The sequence below is a fragment of the Myodes glareolus genome, chromosome 17 (assembly GCF_982192425.1).
Source record: "Myodes glareolus chromosome 17, mMyoGla1.1, whole genome shotgun sequence".
NCBI lineage: Eukaryota > Metazoa > Chordata > Mammalia > Rodentia > Cricetidae > Myodes > Myodes glareolus.
The window spans coordinates 27,863,518-27,889,324 of NC_142042.1; the positions used below are offsets into that span (position 1 = coordinate 27,863,518).

The following is a 25,807-nucleotide window of genomic DNA, read 5'->3' on the forward strand; positions in this document are numbered from 1 at the left end:
AAAATGAGTCAGATAGGTAAGCTATCTATAAATATCTGATACCGAAACTTCAAAGATACTTTTGACTATCTCATGCCCAAGTAAGCCCCAGCCCTGTGGACTTTACTCCCACTTCACCTAAAATGTCCAAAGTTCTCTCTGTAGTGTTGATAAAAATAACTTGAGATGAAATATCTGTAAAGAATCAAATGTTACTGGTACAGCAACAGGAGAAACTCAAGTATGATTATCTGTGTGGATCATCTACATACACATCTGCTCAATTAACCGTAGTTCTTGTTCAAAGCTTGTTGTTAAACACTGGGCTCCGAGCAAGCATCTCAAAGATTCTTTTCCACCTATATCATGTAACTCTGTGCACTAGAATTAGATAGCAAGGAAAATAATAGGTTTAAGGGTCTGGCTCAGCGGTGTAGCTTATTGGTGAAGTGTTTGTAGAGCATTGAGGCAAAAAGGTAATAACTTAACACACACCCACTAAAACATCAGACTGTTTACAAATACCATCTCCCTATGAGAAAGGCTTTGGTGTGTGTGCACACGCATGTGTGTGTGGTGTGTGCATGTGTGTGCCCACATGCATGTGTGTGTGTGCTTGAATGTGTGTCTATATGTGTGCATGTGTGTATGTGTGTATGCATGTGTGTGCATATGTGTGTGCATGTGTGTTTGTGTGTGTGTGCTTGAATGTGTGTCTATATGTGTGCATGTGTGTATGTGTGTATGCATGTGTGTGCATATGTGTGTGCATGTGTGTTTGTGTGTGTGTGCTTGAATGTGTGTCTATATGTGTGCATGTGTGTATGTGTGTATGCATGTGTGTGCATATGTGTGTGCATGTGTGTTTGTGTGTGTGTGTGTGCTGTTTTCGATGAGGAAGTGGAACATATTTGGTTCTTTAATTCAACCAAGGTCAAGGTCACACATTATCAGTAGCAGATCCAGAGTTCCAGCCCAGAGATATTCTGCTCTGAATGTTCATTCTCTGTGCCTCATTAGATCTTGGACTTCCGGTTCCCTCAGATACACACAGGAATCCTCACATTGGCTTTATCACTTTAATGTAATAGTACATTAACTATTTTCCCCGAGCCCCAGCTTCCTCATCTATAAAAAAAGATTTCTTGCAGTTGACTCTCCAAGTTGCTATGAAAATCAGAGTACATCTCTTATATTTAAAAAAAACCTATTCAATAAATAGCTCATCGTTCTCCCAATACCCCCTTTCCTGTGAAAAAAGCAAACCAACCAGCTTCAACTGTTATTACTTCCCTACAGCCCACCTGGAGAAACCCGGCACAGACCGTGGCCTTGCAAGAGCACTTGGAGCAAATACAAACAACACAGCATTACTTTGTCACGGCCAGCCTTTGGCTCTGTTACTGAGACTGTCAACAAGAGTGTCAACTTCAAGGGGTGGGCATCTGTCCACAGGAACTGAGCTGAGGTCACAGACTTGTCTAGCCCTGTCCTGCTGACCGCTGTCTCTGTGACGACTCTCGGTCACTGTGAACCGCAGCTAGAGCCACCCCAGGCGGGAAGAGCTGTGTCCCCTTCTAGTCCTTGGCTGGGCTGCTCATTTAAGACATATCTCACTGACCAGACTTCACAATCGCTCTCTCCAGGATGTAGCGTCTTTATTTTTAGAAGGCCTGATGATCATCCAAGCAGAAGGGCGTGCTTCCAGAACAGTGAGGGTCTGGTTCTGAGCACTAGAAGGTACACACACCTTCCACGTGTTGCTGCTCCAGAAGCCAGGTAAAAACTGATGTGATGCGGGGCTCTAGTGGCGACGAGGAGGTAAAGCAGCTGTAACGGAGAGCCAACCCAGGCCGTGGGGGGAGGAGGGGAAGCCTAGGAAATCCCATTTAAATTTTCGTGTTATGATGAAAAACGCTCCAGTGTAATCTTCCAAGATAACTTAAGTCCAACTCTAAATGTGGTAGCTTTCTCCCAGATCCAATGATAATTAGGTTGCATTAGACATCACGAGCAGTGACGTCTTCCCGGAAAATAGAACGTCGGGCTGTAGACATCACTTTTCAGCACTGTCCCAAACTCACTAAGAATTCAGTGAATTAAACACTAACTGCTTTAAACAGAGCTAACAAAAGCATTGCGTACCAAAAGGCCTGGACTCGAAGGGCTGTGCTCAGTGACTCTCAGTACCAGGTGTCTTAGAGTTTAAATAATCCCAAGCAGTGATGAGGTGGTTGTGTTTAATCCTCTGCTGGAAATGTGACTTCCTTAAATATCTGACTTCTGGGTCTGCACCAACTCAAAACAACTAAGAACAAAAGCTACATGTTCAAATGCTAGCTCCTTCTCAGTCTTCTTCTAACATAAGAGGTAACTCCAATTTTCAAATATTTATATATATTTTCACATATAATATAAAATTACAAATATTCACATATTATATATATTTATTATTACTATATATAATATATATTATTTTCCCTGTGTACTGGGGGGGGGTAGGCCTAGGGTCTCACAAATGCTAGGCTAGTGTTCTAAAACTTAGCTATATCAAGATGTCCAGACTTTTTTTTAACCTTTTGATTTTAAGACTGTCTTAAAGTTATAGCTAGCCCAGGCAGGCACTGAACTTGCAATCCTCCTGCCTCACCCTTCTGCAGAGCTGGAACAGAGGTCTTCACCATCATTCCAGCAGTGTTTTCCTAATCGAAAGCTTTTATTTGAAAAAATATAGTCCCAGTATGGTGAACAGTGTAATTGGATATATAATTGTTGTGCCATAGGACCAGTGAGGTGGCTCAGGGGGTAAAGGCACTTGTCACCAAGCCTGACAGCCTGGCTTTAAGCCCTGAGATCCACTTGGTGGAATTACAAAGCTAACTCCTGCAAGCTTTCCTCTGACTTCCATACACATGAGGACACACATGCGCACATATGCACACATGTGCACACACACACACAATGTAATTTGTAAAAAAGTTTTTTTAAATGTATATGTTATACAACCCGGTGTTCATATTTTAAACTGATGTGCAAAAGATGGCAACTGTATTGACCATGTCAAAAACTAATTCGGGATATTAAGGAGATACAGGAACTAGCCTTTCCATATACAGTCATGTACCTCTTAACAGGGAGAACTGTGTTAGACAATTCCATACACTGCACTTCATAAACTGGGATGACTAATCCCAATACATGATGCAATCTTATAAGACCTCTCTATCCTACACCGTGTGATCTCTCATTGACCAAATGCAACTAGGCAACAACTATCTACATAAATAACTAAGTATCATATTCTTGAACATTATACAAAATGTAAAGTCACTTAAATGCCTGATAAAAGAAACTAAATGTTCATAAATGAATACAGTGTTTATCTGAGAAAACATTAACACTCGGGTTTGATGACTATCATCCAAGATCTTTTAGACTGCTAAATCTACAGATAAATACTGAGTCCCAGAGATCTGTGAAAGCAATTACAATTACCCTGGCTAGATGGGGTGATATCTCTCTTCCTTATCCTCTTAGGTACCGCAATTAACATAGCTCCCTAAAACTGCACACAGATACAGTAAAAACATAAGGACCCATCCTGAAAGGCCATTGAGAGCACAATCGTTTGTAATGGGAGTCCAAGATAAAGAATATTCTTAGTATTGTCTTCTGCTGTGGGGCACCACAGAGAGCCTCTTTGAGAGGACAGAATACAAGCCGTGAGGAAGGATGGGTGATTTGCATGTATAGCTATATATCAAAGGCAGGCAACAAATCTACCATGATGTAGCATTAGACACCAGGGAAATCAAAATCTTAGAGTTCAACAGTCATTTTCACACACATATGCACACACACAAAAAATTGACATTGTTTAATAAGATCATGGAAGACTTCCAATCTGTGACTCGAAGAACTCTGTATATCATCTTACCTATATTATCCATGGTAGTCATATCTAGCTTCCTTGTTTTACAATAGCAGACCTTAGTATCCCGTACAAAATAATAGTGGGGAGGGGTTGGCCCTCTTTTGAACTGAGACATGTTGGTTTTATTAAAGCAGGTTGGGCCTGCATTCTTTCTTTACTATTATTACAGGTAGACTTGACAGCACAAGACCATGAGAGTATGTGTGTGTGCGCGCGCACGCACGCACACACATGTGTGCTTGTTCTGCTGTGGAGGAAACACTGTTAAACGAGGTCTGTTTTACCTGCCGGGCAGTTGCACTCTGAAGGTGCCTCTCTGGCGATCCTTATTTTAGCCATGTGTTCATAGGATTTCTGTGGGAAAAGCAGAGGTATTAGCACAATCATCAGTAGCACTGATGAGAACTGGACTCTTAGGGACTCTCTGGCTACATGCCTGATTTCCCAGCATTCGATAGCTTGCGTAAGGAATATTTACATACGTACTTGGACTCTAATCAAAAAGTAACCGAATCCAAGTCCTAAAATAAGACAGTGACCACTGACGTGGTAGCAGGATTGCAGAGTTTGGCTAATATCTTTCTCGAGTCTCCAACCCAAACATAGGCAGTCAGTGCAAAAGCCTGCAGTGGAACACCTCAGGTCTGAAGATAAGGTGGGCCAATAGCGCACTTGTGAATGGCAACTGCCAAACAGCCTCTCTATTGGAAGTAAATTCCTCAAAAAAGCCCCTAACATGAGTTGAAACGAGCCTTGAAGACAATGTGCTTCCTTTCAACTCTCAGCGTTAATGACTCTGCATTCTTCAATACCTGCACAGCATCCTTTGCCAAATAGAAAACTTTTTAAGTATTCGAACATGAAAAGTTTCAAAGGGTGAAATTTATGGCTTTGAATCTGTATAGACTTGCTTCACTTGAAAGTGATTATTGTTTGTATATTAATAGCACTTTCTAACCTTTACCTGGGAAGAAGATAGATCTTATGTCTCTAACGAATATTCTCTGTAGAACTGAGAGACAAGAAACTCCAGAAAAACTAAAAGAAATGAAATGCTTGACCCCGCACTCCCACTACCCAGGCCACCCTTCCCTCTTTTAGACCTCCATACATGTTTAGCATGCAAGAACTGCGGAAGAGTGAGGGAAGGGTTCGGCTACAGACTCGGTATCGGTCAATATTGAAGCTTCTTTAGACACTCCATACTCGGTACCCACAGTCAAATCAACTATGCAGCCAGTAAGGGTTGAAGTTAGCCCTGCAGATAGGACTCACACCGTGCCAAACAGTATCCACGTGCAAAATACCCCCCAACCTTTCACACCTGAGCCAAGAGACGCTCCACTTTCTCCTGAACCATAGCCTTCAGCTCATCCATGGTGTCAGTCAGTGGACGAAAGGAAGGGGTTCCTTTGGCAGATTCAAGAGCGGCAATCCTCGCCTGGAGGTCGTTGGTTTTCACCCCAAGATACAAGCAAAACACCACCGCAACCACTGACAAGAGGGTCGCCAGGACCGTGCACGAGGCCATGGTGCCGGCACAACGCTGTCCCAAGGGGCGCGGATCTTCAGATCCAGGCTCTCGTTCCCCTCCTTTTCCTGTCAGCTTCTTCACCAACATCGTGGCGGGGTCGTCAGTCTCCGCTACGCCTTCCACCCTCTAGCTCCTCCAGTAATCTTAGAAGGAGAGGAAGGGCCGATTCCCCCAAAGTTCAGTCCCCGCGGCTGCACAACTAGTTGGTGGAGTCGGAGCCCAGGGTCGGAGGTGGACCTGAGATTGGCTCGGAGTCCGGATCAGCAGGCGTGGACCATTCTGCTGATTCTTTCTCCCCTTCCAGCTGAGAGTGAAGAAGACCCTCCGGCTGGGGGTTGTGTGGTGCCGGGGGTCACAGCTAAAATCAAACCCACCAGGGAAGCTCTTCTAACCCCTCAAGATCCGACACCTCCTCAGTGGTCCCCCGCGCAGAGGCGCAGGGTCCGCGGGACCCTCTCCCTGCTCCGACCTGTTGCGTCTGCCTGCCTATCTCTACCTATTCCGGGGCTTTCCACGGGCCGACCTGTCTTCCACCTGGATCAGTTCAAGGCCGAAAAGAAGAAGAGATGCAGAGGGACGCGGCGGGAGCGCGGTCCCCGAGCGGTGGCAGAGGGATAGTGGAAAGAGAAGACCCGAACGACCCAAGCAGCAATCGCGAGCCGCGAGGCCCCAGAAGTAGCTCCGCAGCCTCGCGTGTGCGAGCCTTAAATACCCCGGGATGCTCGTGTGTGTGAGACAGTGCGCGCGCGCCTCAAGCACAGCCCGCCCCCTCCCGCAGGAGCCTCCTTATTAGCATAATATATTCACCTTCGCCCAGCCCGCCTGGACCCACGAGAGGGCGGGAGCGCGGGTGGGAGCGGAGCGGGAGGTCCCTATTAGCATAATATATGCAAATAGCTTCAGCAGCCACTGTGATTGGAGAGGAGCTTGAAGACCCTTCCCCTCCCGCCACCGTGTAACTTCAGCGTCCCCTAAGGCCACCTCTCCGGCCTTAGCCAGGGGCCGAATTGAGGTCTGCTGCGCAGAGCGACTTATACCGGCTTAGCCCAGCGCCCCCTCTTTATTTGGGTTAAAAAATGGAGGAATGGCCTCCTGGAGGGGAGAACGGGAGCAGAACGCTCCAGCTCTCCAGCTCCTCACTCAAAAGCAGCCGCGGGTGCTCCTCCATCTAACCCTAGTGCGATGTTTTCCCTCCTCCTTGGGTTTTTTTCCCATATGCCCAGAGGCAAAGTGTCTGGCTGACGTCTGCAGGGTACCTTCCCCACTTCCCTTCCTTCCCACGCCTTGCAGCAGATTCTCCAAGCGACAGGGGAAGCTTTCTCGCCCCTCCCCCGTTTCCTCTTGTCTTGATGCTGTTTCCCCCCAGCTCTGGGTTCCTACTCTATACTAGGGTGCTAATGTGTTTTCCTGATTCCCTGGTTTGTGGGATTGAAAGGGGGAGTGCTTGAGGCACACACGTTTCTCAGGATTTAAGAAAGAGCAAAGAATGAAGTCAATTTTTCCTCTTCCTTGACTCTGTTTGCTCTTCCCTCTGGATCAAATTACAAAGTCTTTAATGGAATTATTTTTCCCTCTAAATTGATAACAAGTAGCATTTTGCATCAGTTGACTTGGGAGAACAAAATAACCCTGAACTCTAACCTCCGAAAGACCTTTCTTATTACCTTCTCATCTTAAACTCTGTGTGTTTTTCCTATCCTCCTTAATTTAACCGCGCTAACCTCAACAAGTTGCTCACTACTATAATCAATGAACGAAATACTGCACCGAGGGGCGCCTTCTCGCGTGTGCAAACTGAAAGCGCCAAGGGAGAGCCGGGATAAAGACAGGGCAGCAGCTGAAAGTCTGCTCTAGACAGGACAGGGATGCTGCAACTATGAAGTCTCAACAAGTGGTTGCCTAAGACCTGAACCACACCTAAGACCTAATGCCAACCTGGATGGGGGAGGTTGCACAAGGTACCAACAATCATCAATGGCTGCTGGAGAAAAATATCGTTTTTTTTTTTCCCCGAGACCAACCCCAAGTGGTCATCTCCAAATACATATGCATCTGAGAAACACTAAATGGACTCAGTAGTGTGTGTGCGTGTGTGTGCGTGTGTGTGCGTGTGTGTGTGTGTGTGTGTGTGTGTGTGTGTGTGTGTGTTGGGGACGGATTCAGACTAAGTCTGTTCACCACTGAGTTATACCTCCAGCCCAAATTCTGAATATGCCAATTCTTTCCATACTCCACTTAACCTCCATTGCTTAGTTTGTTTGTTTGGTGGATGGTGCTGCTGCTGCCGGTGTTTAGCAAACCTTTTTTGGCCAGGCCTCTCAATGTTTGCTCACCCCTTGAGTCCCGTATTATGCTATCTTTCCTCCTAAGTATACTCCCCTCAGTAGAATTCCTATTTATCATATTTTAGCTACTGAGTAATAAATGTATATACCGAACCCAAACCTCCTGAGTCTCAGAATCACAAAGCCAACCATTTGACATTCATAGATCACTAACAATTACAACTTAACTTATGTTATTCCTTGAAGCTCTGCTCATTCCCCATTTTCCTCCTCAGTAGGAGCTGCCCTGACTTCCCTCTCTCCTCCCCATGCTTCCCTAAATTCCTTCAATGCCTCCATCATCCTTAGACTGTAAACCTTAATGTCTCAGACGTCCCCGCCTTGTACCTGCCATCTTACCAAATGCATTGCTCATGCTGTGCCTCTGCAGACCAGTTTCTAGAAATATGCAAAGAGAATAAAGGTCTTTCAGTTCAGACAGGCACAGTTTCCCACTCTGGTGCCAATTTTCCATTTTCCATTCTGATGCCAACAATAGGGCACACAGTTCTTATGGATGATGTCGTATTCTGTGGAAGTTGGCCGTGAGAGGGTCCTTCAGCATCTCTCCTAAGCTCTTAGCATGACCGGATCTCACTGGAGAGGTGGAGTTGGAATTCTGTGGATTTGAGGCCTTTATCCAGAGGATTAGGTTTGCTTTATGTCTCTGGTGGGCATGATATCTCAGAAACGTGCCAGCCATTAGCACTAAGATTTCAAGACCCAGAAGGTTCTCTGCATCAAGCTCAAAGAATGCATGGATCAACAAGGCTGTGTGCTCTGAGCCATGTTGTTCTATAGAGTTGACAGAGCATTGTTGCTTTGACTTCTGCATGGAGAAAGATACAAGAAAAGGTTAAAATAGCTCTAAAAATTCTATGGTTCTGCTGACACCAATTTGTCTATGACTCGTATCAGTACCAAACAGCTGGACGATGGTCAGGACTATGATGCAAAGAAGCATACTGTGCACATGTATACAACACACACACACACACACACACACACACACACACACACACGGGGGGGGGGGGAGGATAGGTGCATGCCCCAAGCTCCAAAGTCTGTAAGTGGCCAAACATTTGTAGATGAAGTTAAGAATCTTAAGATGGAAATATTTTCTATGAAACATAAGGGTCCTCATAAAACAGAAGCAGAATTTCAGAGGGAGAAGAGATGTGTCAACAGGAACAGGGGTTCTGGGTGCAAATACTGTCTTTGAAGATGGAAGAGGGCTAGCGCCTCTATTCTAGAAGCCAGAAGGAGTAAAGTGGGTTCTCCTCTACAACATCCAAAGGAAAGCAGCCCAGCCAACACCTGGAACTGAGGCACTCTGACCACCAGAACTGTAATTACAGTTTTGTTTTGTTTTAGCTTGCTAAGTTTGTAGTTATATGTTCTTATGACAAAATAGCAATAATCAAAATCACAAGGAAACAGTCTATATCTGTACAGACAGCATCAGAAGTTGCCCTGGAACCACCCCAAGGCCTAAAAGACTAAGAAGTCATGCAGTACTGAATTCCTACACCCCAAGGATTTGTGTGTTGTCTACACGTTGGTGTATTGCCTAAGAAAAACTCAAAAATTTCTACATCTCAAGGATTTGTGCAAAATAAATGTGTTCTGTTTTTTTGGTGCCTCATGGAATGAGGCAATAACAATCACTCTCCCCCTTGTTCCTATTGACAGAGCCAAGATACTCACCCAGAACGCGTATAACTGCTGGAATTGCTGACTCCAATATTCAGATCATCGAGTATGAGGAACAAATAAGACCTCTGACCCACAGGCATGGCAGAAAGATAAAATGAAAAGGAAAGTGACTGGGGGCAAAAGCAACAAAACGGAAGAAATGGGCTGGATGAACAAGTTACTTTATAGTTTAAGAAGGTATGATCTATTCCCCCAAGCCTCAAGTAGCTGATTGATAGTGTGTGTAACGCATAGAAGTAAGAAATCTGCACATATTTCAAATTAGAACTGCTCACATATATTTAGAAAGACTATCGGCACATGAGAGTTGCTTGGATAATCTTATTTTTTTTCATGTGGGTGTAATTACATTTTTTAAAAAGACTTCAGTTTGGGTTTAAAATACCTTTCAACGTCATTAACTTTTGAGACTAAATTTCTAGAACCCCGGCTTTGGCCACTGTTGCCAGCAAAATTATCCAGCCGGAGCACACATGCCCGGAGAGTTCTGCCTTTCTCTGTACACCCTCACCACCTGTTGTAACCTCTAAGCATCTTAATAAAGAAAATGATGGAATAAATTGTGCATGGCATCACGTGCCGCTTTTCAAAACTTCAGAGGAGAGCATGGGCCCGTACGGTCGCCTCACAGGAAGGCAGTTTCGCAAAGAGAGCGGAGCAAGCTGGGGAGAGTTGAGAGGGCTGAAGCTTCCAAGACACTGCTCCTCTCGAGCCAGGCAAGTTTCAATAAATCACAAACAAATTATAAATATCTTTCAGGGCAGACGAGTAGAAAAGAAGTACTTGGCTCCGAGTGACAGCTGAAAAATTCCCTTTCAGGCAGATCAGGGAACTGATCCCATTTGCACAAGCCCAGTTAAGCAAGGGGCTTACAGCTGTATGAATCCAATAATCTGGATGGTGCATACCCTCTCAGTTCTCTGGCCTCTGTGAAGCCAGTGTTCACTTTGTTGCTCTGTCACGTTTGGAGGGAGGGGATTCTTTTCTTAAAGTTTAAATAGCCATGTATGAAACCTACCTGATGGGTTTTTCTCCAAAATTCACCAGTTGCATTGCTGAGTAAGGAAGAGCGCGTGTTTTGTCCAACTTACTAACTCATCTTTTTCACGTGGCGCCATACGAACAGACATGTTCGTGTCACTGAGTCAGCCCACAGCTGAGAGCCCAGAAATCAAGGACATTACCCAGTCTTGCCAATTAATAGCTGAGAGGCTGAGAATAAATGACTTAGCTTCTTTGTACTTCGGTTTTCTCCATCTATAAAATAAGGATAATAATTAACCAACCATGAGGGTCTTAGACTAGGAGAAAGTGGCATAGAAGAAAATGCGTGCAGAGGCACAACACTCCCTGGTAGGCATTACATGCAGTAGACGCTTTGGTTCTTATTGACACTACTATTCTTACCACTTTGAAAGGGCCCGAGTACTGACCACACACACTGGAAGGCGAGGGCAATACCCAGGCTTACACTGAGTTTTTCATTCCTATACCACGATTTCAGTCCTACTTCAGTTTAAAAGAGTAGGTAGCTGTGGGCCCACCTTTCAGTTGTTGGAGTATTTGAGACATTCCCTATGCCAAACAACTCTTGGTATATCATACATCATTTTTGATCTGTTGCACCTAGTCTAGAACTTCATATAAATAAAAGCATGCATTATATGTTCTAAAACGTCTGGCATCTTTTGTTCAACAGGGTTTTGGAATTTACCCATGGTTTTGGGACTTACCCTTTTCTATGATACAGCATTTTCTTTTCAATCGTTGTTTTACAGGTTTTCTGTTAACTTGTCAGTAAGCACTTGGATTGTTTCCAACATTTTTCTATGTGATTAATCTATGAAAATTCATCTGGGTATCTTTTTTATTCTGTGTGTTTTAAAAGTATAAATAATCATTTCGTGTATAAATAAAAAATTCACTAAGACTGCTTCCAAAAAACAAGCTGGGACTATAGCTCTTTCAGACAGCAAAATATTTTACAGTGCATAGTAATCAACAAGTCTGCTGCTACTCAGGGTCAGAAATTAAACCAGAGAGCAGAAATAAAGAAGCCTGAAGACAGGCCTGCACATGAACAACCAATTACAGTAGCAGAGAAGGGACCCTACAGAGCAATAAGTAAAAGACAGTTTTCCATTAATTATCCTGCCTACATGAAGAAAATTAAATTAATCCTTTCTTCAAGGAATATATACATATTAAGCAGAGAAAGTTTATAAACAGAAACATAAATAATAATCATATAAAATATCTAGAAGATAGCAGGAAAATATCTTTGTGATCTTTTTTTAAGGCAGGGTTTTCTAAACAAGACACATGAGCAACTAGCCATGGATGGAGTGACTGACAAACTAAAATACAGTAAATTTAAGACTCTTACTTTTAGGTTTTGGGGGTAGGGGGTGTCAAGACAGGATTTTTCTGTGTAGCTTTTGCTGTCCTGGAACTCGCCCTGTAGACCAGGTTGGCCTTGAACTCAGAAATCCACCTGCCTCTGCCTCCTGAGTGCTGGGATTAAAGTGTGTGTCAACACCACCTGGCTAGTTTTTTAGAAAGACTGGAAATGAGTCAAATGATAAACAATAGAATTAAGGAAAGATATTTACAAAACATAGAAGAAGAAGAAAAAATCTATCATCCAGGACAAAAAAAAAAAAAAAAAAACCACTCCAGAGAGAGAATGAGCCAAAGCTATGACACGGGAACAATGTGGGATACTGGAGCTCTCACCGACGTTGCATGGGAATTTGCAGAAGCGCTTTAGAAAACTGTCTAACACAATCTGGAAAAACCAACATGCAAAGCATTGTGGGAAGTGTTTGGAAGAAATAGCAAAAGTCTGAGAACCTGAGAACCTAGTCTGGTAAATAGATGCCTGGTGGTCTTAAGTGGAGGCTTTAGGTGAAGGGTGGTGAGGAAGACGTCACTGTGGAGAGGTGAACATTGTAACTCTGCAGCCTGTAGTAACAAAGAAAGGAAACAAGACCTGAGATTTCCATTCAGAATACTGAAGGTACCGATACAATAGCAATACAACCAATACCAAAGTAACCAATGCGGGCTGACTACAATGAATATAAAAGGAAGTCACTAAACAAAAGAATGGCTGTTAAAGAGAAGGAAGCTAAGGATTGCTGGGATTAAAGTTCCCAGGTCCTACAGGGTTCCCAGGTTCTCAGGTCCAACAGCTAACAGTAACAATAAGAACTGACTTTTGAGTTGAGGAGGAGAATGATGCAAGCAAGTTCTTGACAGAGGGCTCCACTATGGGGTTAGAGAGAAACCTGGTGCTAGGGAAATTCCCAAGAATCCACAAGAAGAATGACCCCAGCCAAGACGCCTACCAACAATGGAGAGAGTGCCCGAACTGGCCTTCCCGTGTAATCAGGGTGGTGAGTGCCCCAGCTATCATCAGAGCGCCTTCATCCAGTAATTGATGGAACCAGAGGCAGAGATCCACAGTCAAGCTGCTGGTGAAGCTCCAGGGATCCAATCGAAGAGAGGAAGAAGGGAGTATATAAGCAAGGGAGGTCAAGATCATGATGGAGAAATCTACAGCAACAGCTGAACCAAGCTCAGGAACTCTAGACTGACAGCTGTCGAGTCTCCATGGGACCAAACTAGGCCCTCCATATGGGGGAGTCAGTGGTGAAGACTGGACTCTCTGAGAGGCCCCGGGAAGTAGGACCAGGATCTGTTCCCGGTACATAAGCTAGCTTGTTGGACCCCATTCCAACAAGTGAGATGCCATGCTCAGACTTAATGCAGTGGGGGGAGGCTTGGTCCTGCTCGAACTTAATGTGTCGGACTTTGTTGACTCCCATGGGAGCCCTTACCCATTGGGAGGAGAGGAGAGATGGGGGGGGGGGACAGTCGGGAAGAGGGGTGAGGGGAAACTGGTTGGAATGTAAAATGAAATTTTAAAAAATAAATAAAAATTTTTTTAGAAAGAAAGAAATGCTTTTGAAGCTGGACATGGTGACACGTGCCTGAAATCTAAGCTGTCCCACAGGCTGAGGCAGAAAGAGCACAAATTTGAGGCTAGCCTGGGCAACTTGGTGAGTTCATGACTTAAAACAGAAAGGGAAAACACAGAAAAGGCTTAGGAACAAAATCAAATCGGGAGCCTTTCCATAAACAAGAAACCCCTGAGAAAATGGGGTAGGGAGACCTTTCTTCAGAACTGAGAAGAGTCCTGATGCCTCAGAAAACTGCCTGGTTCACAGAACTCCCAGGAAGCTTATCTCCTGTCCCTCAGTTGGTTTAACCAAAACCCAAGGCAGAGAGGCTTACCTCCAGAAAACAAATACCAATGAGACACATTGTGAGGCTGACAGTTCCCTAAGAAAACTCAGAAAGGACTGGGGGGTGGGGGGCAAGAGACTTTTCCAGTTAAACCTCTACATCCAGGAAGCATCTGGAAAAAAACTGTGGAGCTGCAAAGACAAGCTATCTTTTATGGGAAGAAAGAAAGCTTGGCACACAGGGGAAAGGGAAGGTCAGAAGGCAGAGCCAAGAGCTACAGAAACATCATTCCCAGGAAAGAACAGGCCTCAGTCCTCACCAACGCACTTAGAACGTTCGCTCATTTGGGTTCCTCCTTCGGGCCTCTCGGTCTTCGGGTAGCCTTTTCACGCCTCGTCTTCTCACATGGAGTCTCAGCCACACATCCTGGAACAGCGTCAGGAAACAGTGTTGTTTCCACGGAATGCCAGGGATTGAAACAAGCCACGCGGCTACCCACTTTCAAAGGAAGAGGACTAGGCAGACACAGATGCAGGGGCTGGAATCCCCTGGGGACCATCAACATGACGAACAACCACAGAAAGGAAGTAGAGTCCTAGGTAGGAGAGACAAGGAAGCGATGCTCAGACAAATGGATGGTAGATCCCAGGAGATCTGCTGTGGGTAGGACCTGCGCGGCAGCAGGATGTGAGATGGGAGGTAGCAGGAACAGAGTGGGACGCCTCATAAAACATGATCAAAATGATTGGTGACAGCCAAACCTAGGGGAGCGCTCCTCAGCCCTGGTGGCATATTAGATACCTACGCCACATCGCACAGGTTGGAAGTGGTCTGTCACTGACAATGCTTAAAAGTTCCTTAGACGGCTTTAATTGGGAGCTAATTCTAATGTGGAGCTCACTCCTGAGACCTGCTACTCTATAAAATGACCTTAGATATAAATGGTTAAAATGAACGATAAGGCGTAAATGTTGAGGGCAGAGATAAAAAAAAAATGCACATCACACTACAATCAACATTTCTATGAACACTGAAACCAGAACAAATGTTTTGAGAGAAGTATTGTGGCATACACCCAGAACTCGGGGATTAAAAGCAGGGGTGAGTGACCCCAGACTTCCAGTTTGTAAAAGAGCCAACTGGAAGGAATATGGGCATATTGCAAGAAAACATATTTGTGGGGAAACTTTCAGAATTTTAGTGAAAATAATATAAAGAGACCATGACTGAGACAACTGGATATTTAGATACAAAAGAATGAACTTGGCTCCTGTTTCATAACCCAATGTAGAATTAACCCAAAGTCATCAAGAAGTAAAGAACTCAAATTGCAAAGTACTTAATGGGGGGTGAGGGGGTGGCTGGAGAGATGGTTCAGAGGTTAAGAACACTGGCTGCTCTTCCAGAGGTCCTGAGTTCAGTTCCTAGCAATCACATGGTGGCTCACAGCCATCTGTAATGAGATCTGGCGCCCTCTTCTGGCCAGAAGGCATACGTGCAGACAGAACACTATATACATAGTAAATAAATCTTTTAAAAAAAAATAAATAAGTGCTGGCTGTTATTCTAGAGGACCTGAGTTTGGTTCCCAGCACCTATATGGTGGTTCAAGTTCATGCCAATAGTGTTCACACATACATGCAGACAAAACATACATGTAAAAACAAATCATAAAAGTATTTCAAATTTTCTTTTTTTTTAAAGTAATTTTATTAAATTATGAAAGTTTCCATTTCCGCCCCTCTTCCCAACACCCTCCCACTCCCCCCTATTTCAAATTTTCAAAAGTCTGTTTTGGCTAGTGCTTTCTTAGATTCAACACAAACCAAACACGCAATAAAAGGGAAAAAACTGGATAAATTGACCTTTATCAAAGTTAAGATCTTTTATATTCCAAAGACTGTCACCTGAAACAACCTTCGGAGTGTGAGTGAAGGTCCCAAAGCATGTGTCTGAGGAGGGACCTGCATCTAGAAAAATACCAAGAGTTCCAAAGCCTACATAACAAAAGCACAACCCAATTTTAAAACGGACACAGAGGGGCTAGAAAAGTGACTTAGACGTTAACAGCACGTGCGGCTCTTCCAGAGGACACAGATTCAAATCCCAGCACCCATTTGGAGTCATACAACCATCTGTAACCCAAGTTCTGGGAGACCAGATGCCCTCTTCTAGATTCTGTGGGCGCTGTACACACATGGTACACATACAGACAGACAGTCAAAATAATTAATATGAATTAAAATAATGAATCATTTATTAAAGGATTTAATCCTTGAAGTTTAAAGAATTAAGTCTTTTTTTAAAAAAAAATTAATTGTGGGCCTTAAGAGAGGTCTTAGCAGTTAAGATCACTGGCTGTCCTTCCAAAGAACCTGGGTTTAACTCCCAGCACCCATATGACAGCTCACAGCTGTCTGTAACTCCAGTTTCCAGGGATCTGACGTCCTCTTGTGGCCTCTGTGGGCCTCAGGCATGTAAGTGGTGCACAGACATATATGCAAACAAAACACGCATACATATAAAATGCTCCTTTAATTTCTTAAATAGGCACAAGATTTGAACAGACATTACCCCCAATGAAGATACACAGGCAGTTACAAGTATAAAATATCCATTGACTGGACAGAAATGTAAAACAAAATTGCAATAGAATCCATTTTCACACCCACTATAATTCCTATGGACAAAAAGATGAATCATTGTCACCCAGCATCATAGTGCGGGCTGATAAAACAAAACGCTGCAGAATAAGTAGCCCAAAAACAACAATTCCATCTCCTCTGTCACCTCACATGGCAGAAGGGGCCATGGGATACCTCTGGGATCTCTTTTACAAGATTGGAAATCCAACTACGAGGGGTTTTCCCTCCTGACGTGATTGTGAAAAGACCCACCTCCTAATACCACCACCCAGATCAAACACTGACGCTGTGTGACCCAGTAGTGCCGTCCCCAGGTGTAAAAGAATCAAAAACAAAAAACTCACATCTACACAAGAATGTGCACATACGTTTTTATAACAGCGACGTTCACAGTAACCAGTCAGTGGAAACAGTGCAAATGGCCATCAAGCGACAAATGAATGAATAAGATACAGGGAGTCCACTCAATGGGAGTTATTAAACCACAATAGAGAATGAAAAACTTTATATACAGTGCTTCTTTGGGGAGTTTTTTTTGTGTTTTGAAATATTTTTATTTAAATATTTAAAAAATATTTAATATTTTTAATGATATTAAATGATTATTAATATCATTAATATTGATGATATTGTTAATGATTAAATGATTAAAGATTTAATGATTAAATGACTAAAGATTAATTAAATGATTAAAGGCCGTGTAATGATTGCACGGCCTTACAAATGTAGGAAAAACATTGGCCAATACAATTTAAAGTGATCATTTTATAGTATATGAGTTATATCCCAGTGAAACTATTCCAAGAAAATACACAACATATTATTTAGAATACAAGGCTAACTATAGTAAACAAAACTTGAATACATTTGGCAGTTCCTTTAAAAAGTTAAAGATTAAGCAGGGTGGTGGTGGTACACACCTTTAATTCCAGCACTTGGGAGGCAGAAGCAGGCAGATCTCTGTGAGCTCAAGGTCAGCCTGGTCTTCAGAACTAGTTCCAGGACAGTTAGCTAGGGCTGTTACCTAGGAACCCTGTCTTGAAAAAAAAATGTTAAATTGTCTTATAATCCAGCAATTCTACTCCTAGATATATCCTTAGGAGAGACTGAAATATATGTCAGACTACAAGGAAATTGTTCATTAGTATTTATTCCAGCATTATTATATTACATGAGAAAAAGGGAAAACCAAACCAAAGACCCATCAATGAATGGATGGGTAAAGAAAAAATGCTCTATCTATAGAACATGTAATAGTGTTCAGACATAGAAATGCTGGCAAACTTTCAAACCTAGATGAATCTCAAAAACATTGTGCCAAGTGAAAAGGCCAGACCCAAAGGGCCACATGTCACGAGTCTATTTCATATACTGTCTCTAGAATAGGCAGGTCTATAGGAACAGAGAGCTGATTGGTAGTTAGTTACCAAGGGATGGGGGAGAGGAGGCAGGGAGAGATGACTTATGGGCATGAGGCCACTCCTCTGGGTTGACGAAAAATTTTGAAACTAGAAGGAGGTGATAATTGTGCAAAATTGGTAGCGCATTATAGGACTCCGAATTATGTATCCTTTATGATTATTAGCTGTGTGTCGTGGGAATTCTATCTCAATTCAAAATTTCTGACTATAAAATATCTACTTATTCCAGCTATCCGACAACGTAAGTTAGGAAGCTAAATGATGGTAACAATTTTTTAAATGTCCTCATGTGATTGGATATATAACATGCAATCAATTTAGAGCAGTGGTTCCCAACCTTCCTAATGCTGCGACTCTTTAATGCGGTTCCTCAGGTTGTGGTGACCCCCAGCTATAAAAGTATTTCGTTGCTACTTTGAAACTGTAATTTTGCTACTGTGATTGATTGTAATGTAAATATCTGATATGCATGGTATCTGATATGTGATCCCTGAGAAAGGGTCGTATGAACCCTCAAAGGGGTCGTGATCCCCAGGTTGAGAACCACTGGTTTATAGCTTCTCGAGGAAAGAACTTTAAAACAGATCTTACTCAGTTCCCCCACTGGGCTGTATTTGACATGATCTCCTGACCCTAAAGCGGCTGTTATTAAAGACAGAAATGCTTTGTGTGAGACACGTGTTGACGTTGATTATCTGAGGTCTCACTTCTGTTCTTTTCTACAATTAGTGGGATTTTAGCTAATTGTTAATGGATCACACTGGTTCTTACTCCTGCCCCTGTTGTCTGCATCTAAAACGTCATTCAGACAACTCCTCAAAGCAAGTTAGCATTGGACACACACCTATGGTGGAATGTCAGTTTACGATGTGTTGCATCCATTTATGCTGTGGGATATTTGTACAAAGATGAGCTGCTTTCTTTTATGTCGCATTTCTTTAACTCTGTAAAGCTGTGATACTTTGCCTACCTAAAACACCTGATTGTCTAATAAGGAACTGAATGGCCAATAGCTGGGCAGGAGAGGGGTAGGTGGGGCTGCCTGGCAGAGAGAATGAGCAGGAGAAATCTAGGCTGGAAAGAAGGGGAAGAAACAAGAAAAGGAGGAGAGGAGGATGCCAGGGACCAGCCACACAGCCACACAGCAAGCCACAGAGTAAGAAGGAAAGAGAGATTATAGAATAAAGAAAGATAAAAAAAAAAAAAACCCGAAGACAAGATGTAGATGAAAAGTGTGATAATTTAAGTTAGAAAAGCTGGCTAGAAACAAGCCACTCTAAGGCTGGGTATTCATAAGTAGGAATAAGACACTATGTATTTATTTATTTGGGAGCTGGGTGGTGGGCCTACAAAGAGTTAAAAAGAAAAAACTACAGAAACTTCTGCAAATGGCTAGGGCATAGCATCAGACAGATTTAGGCAGTGGGCTGCAGATAAACACCCAGGCAGACGGTATATTGTAACTACCACATGAATTATGTCTTTCAAGTCACCCACTTTATAGGCCTCCATCACATGTCCGGCACCTGAGTAGGAATCTCTCTTTGACTTGGGAATTCAGGATGTATGTATAAGATTTGTGGCAGGTACAGCTTTGTCATTGTGACCAGGCTACACTCCTGTAGTCATAGTAACAAATCCACTCTAGATAGCCTCACACAGCTGACTTCGTGAAGTTTCTAGAATGGCTAGTAGTTTGTTATTTTTCAACAACCTGCTCGGAGGCCTAAACCCAAGCATCATGTGGAGTCTTGTGACACCCAATCTCAAGCACAACCTCTATCCCACCTTTTCTCACCTTTACTCACAACACACCAACATCACACACATACATACACACCAACATCACACACATATACACATCAACAACACACACACATACATACACACCAGCATCACACGCATATACACACCAACATCATATACACATCAACGTCACACATACCAACATCACATGCACACACCAACATCACACACATTAACATCACACACACCAATATACATGCGCGCGCGCACACACACACACACACTGGTGCCTCTCTGGAATGTAGGAAAGCATACAGCAGCAGTGAAATATGCCTTTTATAAAGTAGGCCTGAAAAAAGGGCTTATGGAGGCTCCAGAAAATAGACTCTGACACCATTTGTAGGATTCCACTGCCTAGAACCCTGGGCATGGCTGGCATGGAGAAGCGCTACAGAGAAACTGGGTGAGTTTATGCCCATGGCCCAGTAGAGGGGCACGGCTGGAGGGGTCCACATAGGACCCTGGAAAGGTCAGGCCCAGAGTATAAGCAAGTCTGATAGATTCAGGCCTGATGATCAACCCTCTTTCCCCAGCTTTAAACAGCTCTGTAAGTACGGCTGAAGAACCGTTTCTCTTCAGATCTTCTTCATTAGAATGAGGTATGAGGAAAGGGAGCAGAACCGGAAAGGCTGGTCAGTACCTTATTGTGGGAGAAAAGGGTACGGCATGTGAGTTTTCTGCCCTCACACATCTGACTTCTGAGATGCCCAAGGCCTCTGCAATAAGGCTTAGTAGGGTGTCAATGTATGATAGAATGCTCCCGCTGGTCTCAAGACAATTCTTTACCGTCTTCTTAGATCTTGGGTATTATTAAAACGTCTTCTGTATTTCTCCAGCCATGATAGACTTTTAAAAAAAGTTGGACTGAATTGCAATCAACTGTCACTGAAAATAGAAATCTCAAAGTTGCCTTGAAATATGTGGGGTTTGGGGAAACGAGCCTGGGGAATGGACCCCAAATAAAGCATCGAGTTTCATTTGTTGAGCTTCGAAGTGCATTCCTTAACACACATTGTCTCACTAGTACCTGATGAACACTGCACCATGTCAAGCATCGTAGGAAGCCACCAAGAGGGTGCAGACAGACGAAAAATGCAAGAGGTACCCTTAAGACCATCTAATCCTAAGAATGAGGTGAGTGAGTGTGCATTTTAAAAATATAGTAGGAGATGAACATAGTGCACACAGCTTTTATCCCAGCACTCAGGAGGCAGAGGCAGCAAATCTCTGAGTTATAGGTAATGTAGCCAGGGCTGCACTAAGAACCTCTGTCCTGGAAAACAGAACAAAACTAAATGAATACAAACAAGAGTCAGGAGAGATGGCGTACAGAAAATGAACAGAGCCTGCAAGCATCCAGGCAGCCTCAAAGCTACAAACTGAAACAGAGATGTCATGTTTTGCAAGGACTATAAATCAAAGGTCTCAAAATCGCAGGCCACAGACTGGAGTCAACCCACAGAAGAGTTTGGTTTGGCCCATGCAACAGTTTTAAAAATAGGAGATTTCCCATTTAAAAAAAAAAAAAAAAACCCCACCCGGATTTCCATCTTCTGTAAGTCAGAAGTCCTGGCAAGTGTCCTTCTTGCCGATTGGCAAGCCTCAGCCAGAACTGAGCTGAGCTGAGCAGCCTCCTCAGGGAGGGCCTCATTTCTTTTTTCAAGTCAACACATTCCCCATCAGGCCCCCCTCAAACTTCCCACATCCCTCACACCCAGCATGGGTCACTTTCCAAATCTAATGAAAAGCGCTGTTTAAGTGTAGCTTTCTAGCCTTTTCCCTTGGAACCAGGATACTAAGATCGGACCTGGATGTCCTCATAAACCCCCATACACAGCTCACCCCATTTCCCTAGATGAGGCCTCACCACCACCTTAGCTCATTTGAGAGTCCTCCACAAGCGCATTTAAGTGTATGGCCTCTGCGTGCTCGCTCTGTCCCTCACTCAGTAGGGTCAGCGAGCCAGCCCCTGGAACACCCTTCTCAACAGTTTTTCTTCCAGATGCTCCAGAGAGAAGCCACAAGAGTTCTGTATCAGAGCAGGGTTCAGGCATTGTGTCCTGGCCGTCGTGGTGTATGTTGGGTTCTGAGTATCAGGTTCTCAAATTGCTCCTCCAGTCTTTGGGGTGCATTCAATCCTCTGAAGCTGACCGTTCATCACTCAAGGAAAACTTGCAGTTCAGCCCGGAGGCACAGAAGGAGTAGGCGCTATGGTGTAGGAGATAGGCAGTCCTGGCTGGAGAGTCACACCAGGATCTGAGCACTGTGAAGGTTCTTCAGTGAACTGGTCTATCACTGGAGGAAGAACTTCTGGAACCATGGGAAGACCAGAAAGGCTTTGCTCACGGGGGTTAATGATTAGAAACAACTCTACACTATGCTGACGTCACCACAGCTTCTGCGATTCTAGCAATGAACTCTGTCCTTCTATCGGTCGGACCTCTCATTAGGACCATCAAGAGGAGTCCCTTACAGCAGACAGGAAATAGAATAACCCATCTGGTCATAGTGGTACACATCTATAACCTGTTGTTGGAGACTGCTCGTTCGTTTCCCAGCTGCCCGGACACGAACAATCACACAGAAACTGTATTAATTGCAACACTGTTTGGCCAATAGCTTATGCATACTTCTAGCTAACTCTTACATCTTAATTAACCCATTTCTATTAATCTGTGAATCACCCTGAGGCTGTGGCCTATCGGTAAGGTTCTGGTGTCTTTCGCCTTCAGCAGCTACATGGCCTCTCCCTGATTCTGCCTGCTTTCTCTCTATATCTCTGTTCAGATTTCCTGCCTGGTTTTACTCTATTAAGCCATTGGCCAAAACAATTTCTTTAATAGCCCTTGGTAATAACAAACATAGCATACAGAGGGAAATCCTATCAATAACCCTATACTCCAAAGGTAGAGACAGAAAGGTCATGAGATCAAGGCCAGCCTGGAGACACACAAGAAGATTCTGTCTCAAAAGGAAGTCAGATTAAACTGACTTTGAATTGTGGTTATTATTCGCTACTAAGTGCCTTTTTTTCAGAGTTTCAAGGCAGGTATGCAGATCAATTCAGATAATAAATATGAAGTTCAAGATATATCAAGTACTCATTAACTATTAGGGTCTTTTTAAATTTATTTTATTTTATTGGTATTTGCCTATTTGTATGTCTGTGTGAGGGTGCTGGATCCTAGAGTTACAGATAGTTATGAGCTGCCATATGGGTGCTGGGAACTGAACCCAGGTCCTCTGGAAGAGCAGCCAGTGCTCTGAATCACTGAGCCGTCTCTCCAGCCCCATAGTTTTTATTGCCACTGTACTATGGACTAACTGTTTGCACTCCCTCAAAAGCCGTCTGTTGAAACCCTAACCCTCAGAAGGACGATATTAGGGTGGGGTCTTTAGGAAGTTATAGGAGCAATGGAATAGAGACTCTGTAAGAGGCCTCAGATACTACCTCTTGCTCTATGTGATAACACACCAAGATCAGAGAGCCAGCCATACCCAGGCAGTGAATAGTGAAGAAACTTAACCTTGAACTCTCTTCTAGGAGCAAGAAATCAGTACTCCTGCTTACTTACAATTAGCAAATCACTAAGTATTGCATGCTGGGGTTTCTGTCCATCCTTTTCCTATCCCTGCAATAATGAGAAACAAAGGATGAGCGGGTGGACACACTGTCACAGCCTGATCTACACGGAGAGGTCAGAATATGGTCTGGAAAATTGGGAACGGCGTAGTTCCATAGGACTAAACGACTTAAGAATAAGGGCGAGCATTGCCGCTTTCTTCTTTAGTCTTTTCAGAGGCTCACTGTCTCCAGGATTTAGATCCTGAACGAGAGTCCTCTAAACTCCAGCAGGGCTTAGCGGGCCAGTCTGCATACTTTGTGACCCACAGTTCACAGCTCAGTGTGGGTATCCTAGCCTCCCCACATCTGATCTTGGCTTAACCTGGTTGATATCTGACTCAAACTCAGGTCCCCTCGGGTCTTTTGAATGTTGGTCTCTACTGTTATTTATCACAACCCAGAGCTCCATCTGTTCCCCGAAATGATCCAGACTGGATGCACTGGCCACACCCTACACCTGTCTTCTCCTCTTGCTAAGGCTCCCTCCCAGTGTTATTCCTTTGTGGAATGAGTTCCCAGATTCCACAGGGATTATATTCATTTGTGAGGGGAGGGTAAGTTTTGGTCTGAGAATGTAGGTCAGCGGTGGAGTGTGTGCCTACTGCGTGTGATGCTCTGACTTCCACGTCCAACTTAAAAGAGAGACGGGGGAAGGGGGAGGGGAATCATAAGTGTGTAACTGTCAGTTTTACATGAAGAACGCCTCTGCATAACCCATACCCAGACTAGGAAACATATTCTCTCACCCTTCGCCTCTGGAGAATTTTGAGTTTAGCTTCAGTTCATCCTCCCTAATAATTCTGAGGTCTCTTTGTCTGACTTCTCTGCTCCAACTCTGTTTGTATGGTCCACTCATATTTTTACATTGTTAACATTCATGTTTATTTACTCAATATTACATCATTTGTGGTTTTTTTTTTAACTCTTTTTACTATTTTTTTTTTTTACTCATTTTACTATTACTGGAAATGTGGGTTGGATTTGGGGTTTGGTTTGGTTTGACTTCACTGTTAAAGATATCATTACCATAGCACGCCTGCCCTAGACTTTTGTTAACTACGTATTTTTGATGCTAGGGTACCTAGGAATGAGTCAGCAAATTCATATGGCTTGCTTTAGTGTTATTTGCTTTTAATGGATACTTCCCGTTTTCGTCCATTTTCTGTTACTATAACAGAAGAACAGAGACTGGTTAACTTATAGAGAGAGCAGGCTTGTTTGGGCTCACAGTTCTGAAGCAGGGAAGCTCATCTAATAAGGGCCCCTTAACACCTCCCAAGTGAGGCAGGTGGCATCCTACCAGGAGGGGACATTCAAGAGCCCTGAGAGGGCAGAGGCATAGGAAAAGGAAGAGGACAGAGGACCCTCTTCACAACAACCTGCTCTTGAGAGCTAACCCATTCCCTTGAGACTCAATCCAATCTATTTAAAGGCCCCGCCACCAAACCCCATCACACTGACAGCCTCTTTCTTTCAACGTGAATTTTGGCAAAGACAAAATGTAAATTCAAATGTAATGTTGCCAGAGAGCTTTTCAAAGTGTTTACCACAGTGTACATGGTGGCTCAGAGGTGCCCCGTATCGCAATTCTCACCAACAGAGTATTACAGCAACCTTTGAGGCAGCGGTGGTGGTGGTGGAGGGTGTCACAGAGTTAGGGCAGGATGGGACAAGAGAAGGCAATGGAAGCCTAAGTGTGAACACAGGGCAATGGTGTATGTGCTTTAGAATTTAATGTAACCCAATGCTTTGCACAATAACTAAAATATAATTTTAAAAGGAAGAAATGCAAAAAAATAAACAGAAAATGATAAAGAGTCTTAATTCCTTCGTGGGGGGTGCACAGCTCACTCCCTTCCAGCCATGCTCAGTCTTCAGCTCCCCACCCCCACCTTCCTATTGAGAAGTGTTTACATGAAAATTGAATACTGACTGTCTATAAGGAGCTGGCACTGCACCACGCATGGTGAGCTACCCTTAGGCTCCCCATCCTGAACTTTCCATGGAGCAGTGTGATGGTCAGGGCAATGGCGCTGGCATGCAGTCACCACTCCCTGGTACCTGGCGCCATGCTAGATAGGTGCAGGTTTTATAAGCCTTCCATTTGGAAAAAAAAAAAAAAAATGCCGTGTTCTAACCTGAAAACATTAAGAACTCTTTGAAATGATTCAAACTTCCGCAAATAGGCATCATACAGCGTTTTAGGGGCTTTCTTCTTTCCAATAAGAACTATGACTTCAGCACCAGAGTATTGGAAACATTGCGGCACAGAGATTAAAGCTTGTTGCCAGTGTATGATACCGAGACCTTCTAAGGTCTGATTCTAATTAAATCCATCCGACAGAAACCCACTCACAGCCTCCTTCCTAAATGTCGTTCTTTTTACTAGAAAAGGGATCACGTAAATTCTTAGGTATTCAATTCCCTTACTAAGGCAGGGCTAAATTCACTTTTTATTTTTTCAAAGAAAAATAGCGGATGGATGCGGCACTCCGTTTTTTTCAAAGCCACCTTTGTGTTCACGTGGTCTACATCACTGAAATGTTTGAGCCCCTACTTAACTCATGAGGAA

General features: G+C 43.6%; 1 protein-coding gene across 1 annotated transcript in view; it reads right to left on the reverse strand.

The window, feature by feature from the left end:
• The window catches only part of Col25a1 (collagen type XXV alpha 1 chain), a 398,267-nt gene extending 392,109 nt beyond the window's left edge, over positions 1-6,158 (reverse strand). The window contains exons 1-2 of the mRNA XM_087897573.1: positions 5,238-6,158; positions 4,198-4,267 (exon numbers count right to left, since the gene is read on the reverse strand). Of these exons, the coding sequence (XP_087753699.1) occupies positions 4,198-4,267; positions 5,238-5,534 (367 nt within the window). The 5' untranslated portion in view covers positions 5,535-6,158. The remainder of the gene's footprint in view (positions 1-4,197; positions 4,268-5,237) is intronic.
• Between the last annotated feature and the right edge of the window lie 19,649 nt (positions 6,159-25,807).